This window comes from Homarus americanus, unplaced genomic scaffold (genome assembly GCF_018991925.1).
Source record: "Homarus americanus isolate GMGI-L3 unplaced genomic scaffold, GMGI_Hamer_2.0 scaffold28398, whole genome shotgun sequence".
Lineage (NCBI taxonomy): Eukaryota > Metazoa > Arthropoda > Malacostraca > Decapoda > Nephropidae > Homarus > Homarus americanus.
The window spans coordinates 22,544-30,000 of NW_024712556.1; the positions used below are offsets into that span (position 1 = coordinate 22,544).

Sequence of the window (7,457 nt, forward strand, 5' to 3'; positions counted from 1 at the left end):
GTCAGGTTAGGTCAGGTTAGGTCAGAGATAAAAGCGAGTGAGCAGAAAGGTGGAAATGGTAGATAGGCAGAGAGGGTGAACTGTGATTATTGGAAAGGTTAGGCAAGGACTGATAACCTGGGAGAGAGAGAGACGAGGATAAGAGGGGAAATGGGAAAGAGGAGGAGTGAAGGGGAGAGTAAAGGAAGGCAGAGGAAAATGAGGAACAGGAGATAGAAGAGGGAGGAGAGTATTAAAGAGGAAATGGAAAAGAGAGGAATGAGGGAAGGGTGAGGGAAAGACCTGATGGGAGAGAGAGAGAGAGAGAGAGAGAGAGAGAGAGAGAGAGAGAGAGAGAGAGAGAGAGAGAGAGACTACTTTTGAGAGAGGTAAGAGATAAAAGAGAAACATTAGGAAGAATTGAGAGACAAAAGAGAGATATTAGGTTGAGAAGTGAGAGAATACATTAGGGAGAATTAAGAGGTGAGAAACAGGAGTGAGAGAAGACACTAGGAAGATGAGAGACACCTAAAGAGAACTCCTTAGAGAAAGAGACAGTGTGAATCAAAACATTAAAATATCAATAATTATTCTCAAATACATTTTCATAAATTATACAACAAAGTTTATAAAGATCAATTGTATTAAAGTGATGAAAAAGTAGTATAAACGCCTTAAATACATCACATACTTGGTTATACATGGAGAAATATACCAGATGTATGGTATACTTACACCCAGATGGTATACAAACATACACACTACCATCAAGTATGTGGTGTGAGGAAGCATGGGTGACGTCACTTGGTCGATGACGTTCTGGCTGCTTATTGGCTGGTTAGAAGGGAGAAAACCGACCAATAGGAAAGCTCCAGGGGATGTAGAGTATCAATGACGTCAGAGTATGATTAATGACGTCACTGGTAATTCTTTTGTTTTTCTTAGAGCTTCAGTCTTTTTCTTACCTTATGTCTCCTAATTGGCTGATGACTCGACAGGTGAGTCACTAATTAGCAGAGGTAAACACCACTAATCAGATGGTTCTTATAATGATGTTAATGAGGATCAGCTCAGGTGTCAACACGCAAGGCAAGCTACCACGAACAGGACTCTTCAACCTTGATATTTTCTCTTGGGGGAAAGTCTAACCTAATCTAACAGGAATCTAACCTAATCAAACAGGAATCTAACAGGAATCTAACCTAATCTAACAGGAATTTAACCTAATCTAACAGGAATCTAACCTAATCTAACAGGAATCTAACCTAATCAAACAGGAATCTAACAGGAATCTAACCTAATCTAACAGGAATCTAACCTAATCTAACAGGAATCTAACCTAATTTAACTTAATCCTAACCGAACCAAATTATTCTTGTGTGGGTTCAATTTGGGTGGGGAGTGTAGGTTGGTTAGGTTAGGTTAGGGAGTGTAGGTTGGTTAGGTTAGGGAGTGTAGGTTGGTTAGGTTAGGGAGTGTAGGTTGGTTAGGTTAGGTTAGGGAGTGTAGGTTTTAGGAGTGTAGGTAGGAGTGCAGCTGGTTGGGTTGTAGGTTGGTTAGGAGTGTAGGTTGCTAGGTTAGGGAGTGTAGGCTGGTTGGGTTAGGAGGTTGGTTAGGTTAGGGAGTGTAGGTTGGTTAGGTTAGGAGTGTAGGTTGTTAGGTTAGGGAGTGTAGGCTGTTGGGGAGTGTGGGTTGGTTAGGTTAGGTTAGGAGGGTTAGGTTAGGAGTGCAGGCTGGTTAGGAGCAGGCGGTGGCTGGGTTAGGCTAGGTTGTGTTGGTTAGGTTAGGCTAGGAGTGGGTTGCTAGGGTTAGGGAGTGCAGGCTGGTTAGGTTAGGAGTGTAGGTTGGTTAGGGGTTAGGGAGGTTGGTTAGGTTAGGGGGAGTGTAGGTTAGGTCAGGGTTAGGGAGTGTAGGTTGTTAGGTTAGGAGTAGGTTGGCTGGTTAGGTTAGGGAGTGGCTGGTTAGGTTAGGGGAGTTGCAGGGGTTAGGTTTAGGTTAGGTTAGGAGTGGGTTGGTTGTGTAGGTTAGGGAGTGTAGGTTGGTTAGGTTGGGAGGTTAGGTAGGCTGGTTAGGGTTAGGGTTAGGAGGAGGTAGGCTAGGCAGGTTAGGGAGGTGTAGGCTAGGTTAGGTTAGGTTAGGGAGTGTAGGTTGGTTAGGTTAGGTTAGGGAGTGTAGGTTGGTTAGGTTAGGGAGTGTAGGTTGGTTAGGTTAGGTTAGGGAGTGTAGGTTGGTTAGGTTAGGTTAGGGAGTGTAGGTTGGTTAGGTTAGGTTAGGGAGTGTAAGTGGTAGTGATCCTGGTCTAGTAGTCTCCACCATGGCCCAGTGTGTGTGTTGGTCACCTGTCCTGATCACTAATGAGATATTGTCCAGGTAAAATCGTTCTTAAGTTACAAATGTTTACACCTGTCTAATATAACCAAGCCACGTAATACAGTGATTGTGAGGGGATAGTTATATAATTTACCGTATATATGTGTAATGTATATATATATATAAATAAATAAATATATACTTACACATATATATACATACATAGGATATTTATATATACATACATTTATACAAGAAACAGACGTATTTACAATAGATATTAAAAGATTCTAAAAAGTTTATAAAAGGGATCATGTATGACCTATGACCTCTGACCTATGACCCCCAGATGACCACACAGTAATCATATTCTCAGGCGTTTTTCCCCCTGAGGTGTCTTTCCACCCACCAGGTCACTCTTAGCCCCCCCCCCCACCCCCTGAGGTATCTTTCCACCCACCAGGTCACTCATACAGGTATTGGCCAGGTAAGTAAACCGCGCATTAAAGGCAGGTTACTTACCATGATTTAATACGTAAATATAATGGTCTTTTAAAACTGTTTCCTTATATAGAGGTTAGGTTAGGTTAGGTTAGGTTAGGTTAGGTTAGGTTAGGTTAGGTTAGGTTATTGGCCTCTGTGTTGCATTATAACGTGATTTTTGTGTAATTATTTTCTTATATGGCGTTAAATTAGGTTAGTTAAGGTTAGATTAGGTAAATTTAGGTTAGGTTAAGATAAGTTAGGTTTAAGATAGATTAAATTAGGTTAGGATACGTTAGATTAGATGTTAGCTTATCAGAATGGCCAGTAAGTTTATATAAAGTAACATATATTCTTGATTAATCTCTATATGTTGTAAACGGCTCCAGGTAATTGGCAATTGAGCAGTTAATTGGTAATTGAATAACATGAACAAGAACACCTGTTTGTTCATTCACCTGTGGGTAATTGGCCATGGTACTGTGTAATCGATATACCTACATTGTTATTCAGGTAGTTGGACCTCTGTTAATGGCCGCTTGTTTAATAGGCCTGTTTAGTACGGTGATTATCCGGTGACTATAGTGTGTGGGTGTGGTTTATGTAGTTTAATTTAATCCCTTGAGTATGGTGGTTTAATCCCTCGAGTATGGTGGTTTAATCCCTCGAGTATGGTGGTTTAATCCCTTGAGTATGGTGGTTTAATCCCTTGAGTTTGGTGGTTTAATCCCTTGAGTTTGGTGGTTTAACCCCTTGAGTATGATGATTTAACCCCTTGAGTTTGGTGGTTTAACCCCTTGAGTATGATGATTTAACCCTTTGAATATGATGATTTAACCCCTTGAATATGATGATTTAACCCCTTGAATATGATGATTTAACCCCTAGAATATGATGATTTAACCCCTTGAATATGATGATTTAACCCCTAGAATATGATGATTTAACCCCTTCAATATGATGATTTAACCCCTTGAATATGATGATTTAACCCTTGAATATATGATGATTTAACCCCTTGAATATGATGACTTAACCCCTTGAATGTGATGGTTAACCCTAGAATATGATGATTTAACACTTAGATATGATGATTTAATCCCTTGAGTATGGTGGTTTAATCCCTCGAGTATGGTGGTTTAATCCCTTGAGTATGGTGGTTTAATCCCTTGAGTATGGTGGTTTAATCCCTTGAGTATGGTGGTTTAACCCCTTGAATATGATGATTTAGCCCCTTGAATATGATGATTTAACCCCTTGAATATGATGATTTAACCCCTTGAATATGATGATTTAACCCCTTGAATATGATGATTTAACCCCTAGAATATGATGATTTAACCCTTTGAATATGATGATTTAACCCCTTGAATATGATGATTTAACCCCTTGAATATGATTTAACCCCTTGAATATGATGATTTAACCCCTTGAATATGATGATTTAACCCCTTGAATATGATGATTTAACCCCTTGAATATGATGATTTAACCCCTAGAATATGATTTAACCCCTTGAATATGATGATTTAACCCTTCAATATGATGATTTAACCCTTCAATATGATGATTTAACCCCTTGAATATGATGATTTACTTATGAATATGATGATTTAACTTGAATATGATGATTTAACCCCTTGAATATGATGATTTAACCCATGAATATGATGATTTAACCCTTGAATATGATGATTTAACGCCTTGAATATGGTGATTTAACCCCTTGAGTGTGGTGATTTAACCCCTTGAGTGTGGTGATATAACCCCTTGAATATGATGATTTAACCCCTTGAGTATGGTGATTTAACCCCTTGAGTATGGTGATTTAACCCCTTGAGTATGGTGATTTAACCCCTTGAGTATGGTGATTTAACCCCTTGAATATGATGATTTAACCCCTTGAATATGATGATTTAACCCCTTGAGTATGGTGATTTAACCCCTTGAGTATGGTGATTTAACCCTTTGAATATGATGATTTAACCCCTTGAGTATGGTGATTTAACCCCTTGAATATGATGATTTAACCCCTTGAGTATGGTGATTTAACAACTTGAGTGTGGTGATTTAACCCCTTGAATATGATGATTTAACCCCTTGAGTATGGTGATTTACCCCTGAATATGATGATTTAACCCCTTGAATATGATGATTTAACCCCTTGAATATGATGATTTAACCCTTGAATATGATGATTTAACCCCTTGAATATGATGATTTAACCCTTGAATATGATGATTTAACCCCTTGAATATGATGATTTAACCCTAGAATATGATGATTTAACCCCTTGAATATGATGATTTAACCCCTTGAATATGATGATTTAACCCCTTGAATATCAAATTAATATCACATAATTCAAACCTCTTTTTTATTCTTGCAGGAGATGGAAGAAAATCAAAGCCAACTATCGTAATAAAGGTGAGTTATGGAATCTATATTTTTATTCCGTTTATTGGTGCATATCTCACCTGGTGGGGGGAGGGTGTTAATCAGGTAGCTAGTCGTTGGCTTAATGCACCTGGCTTCCTCTTACTGGTCATTAGAGGTCATTGGTTATAGCAGGTCATATATTTTACATATATACCTACATATACGATATATTTTACAGAATACATATATACTTATATACACAAATATGCTCGATATTTTAACACACAGCCACGTACACACCTCATATTTTACATACACATGACATGATATCTTACATACGCACACAGATGTACACATGATTTATATATATATACACTAGTTACTTATAAATATGATCTTTTACACACATATATAGATAGAAATTTAGTTATATTATTACTTAATATATATGTGTGTGTGTGTGTGTGTGTGTGTGTGTTTGTGTGTGTGTGTGTGTGTGTGTGTGTGTGTGTAATAGTCTTATGACTGTATGGTTAGTGTTTGTGGTTCTGTGTTGCTGTTACATACTGCTGTTGAGGCTGTTTTTGATGCTGTTACTGCTGTTGTGTTTACTGATGCTGTTGATAGTCTAGTTGTTATTGTTGTTGCTGTTGTTGTTGTTGTTGCTGTTCTTGTTGTTGTTGTTGTTCTACGATGTTGTTGGTCTGGTTCCCTGCAATACCTCAACACCATTCGTTTTTGAGTTTGAGAATGGGATGTAGGTGACACTTTCCACCAGTTACTGCCGGAAAGTACTGCTCTAGAGGAAGACCAAGAAGACGAGGTGGAGGACACTACTACTTTCCATGGCAGTGTCCAGGAGCCAGAAGGAGCCACTGTCGCCTGGAGGAGTAGCAGAAGGAAGACCAATACGACTAGAGATGGCGCCGCTATCGTCTTTGGGGACCCCGACTCTCCATGTTGCATCGCCGCTGGGTATTCTTCTGGTGGAAAGGACTCAGTGATACACGGCACAGATTTCAAGCTATTTTTAAGGTGTTGTGGGTAGTATGTTTTAAGGGGTTTGAGGGGTTTTTTAAGGTTTGTAAGGGGTTTTATGTGTCTTTTAGGAGTTTCAGGGTTTGGGGTTTCAATGTGTTTTTAAGTGTTTCTAAGGTATTTTAGGGTGTTTTAATGTGTTGTAAGGGGTTTAAGGTGTTGTAAGGGGGTTTAAGGTGTTGTATGTTTAATGCGTTTTAAGGGTATTAGAGAGTTTCAATGTGTTTTAAGGTGTCTTTAAGGTGTTTTATAGGTTTTAAGGTGTTTCATTGTGTTTTAGTAGGTTTTAAGGTGTTTCATGGTTTTTAGTGTTTGGTTTCATGTTCTTAGTGGGTTTTAAGGTGTTTCATTGTGTTTTAGTGGGTATTCAGGTGTTTCATTGTTTTTTTTGTGTTTCAAGGTGTTTTAATGTGTCTAAATGATAAGTTAAGGAGTTATATAGTTACGATTCATCAATCATACAACATAATGTATTGTACTACAACACCCAGAGATGTAAAATACACCACCCCCATCTGCCTACAACCATACACAGAGTAAATCCACCAGTAACAATTACCGTTAAGTCACGAACCATAACCTAATAACATCACTACCCAGCCATGAACAACCTGTTATGGTCATTACACTTGTTAAACTCAACACAGGTGATCGTTAATCGTCATATACAGGTAAATCGTTAATCGTCATATACAGGTAAATAGTTAATCGTCATATACAGGTAAATCGTTAATCGTCATATACAGGTAAATCGTTAATCGTCATATACAGGTAAATCGTTAATCGTCATATACAGGTAAATCGTTAATCGTCATATACAGGTAAATCGTTAATCGTCATATACAGGTAAATCGTTAATCGTCATATACAGGTAAATTGTTAATCGTCATATACAGGTAAATTGTTAATCGTCATATACAGGTAAATCGTTAATCGTCATATACAGGTAAATCGTTAATCGTCATATACAGGTAAACGTTAATCGTCATATACAGGTAAATCGTTAATCGTCATATACAGGTAAATCGTTAATCGTCATATACAGGTAAATCGTTAATCGTCATATACAGGTAAATCGTTAATCGTCATATACAGGTAAATCGTTAATCGTCATATACAGGTAAATCGTTAATCGTCATATACAGGTAAATCGTTAATCGTCATATACAGGTAAATCGTTAATCGTCATATACAGGTAAATCGTTAATCGTCATATACAGGTAAATCGTTAATCGTCATTCAGGTAAGTCGATTTCCGTCATACACAG

At 38.1% G+C, this 7,457-nt stretch overlaps 1 protein-coding gene across 1 annotated transcript in view; it reads right to left on the minus strand.

Annotated features, from left to right (window-relative positions):
• Window positions 1-5,046: 5,046 nt before the first annotated feature.
• LOC121863813 overlaps window positions 5,047-7,457 on the minus strand; it is an 11,463-nt gene continuing 9,052 nt past the window's right edge. The window contains exon 6 of the mRNA XM_042362672.1: window positions 5,047-6,131. Within this exon, the coding sequence (XP_042218606.1) occupies window positions 5,671-6,131 (461 nt within the window). The 3' untranslated portion in view covers window positions 5,047-5,670. The remainder of the gene's footprint in view (window positions 6,132-7,457) is intronic.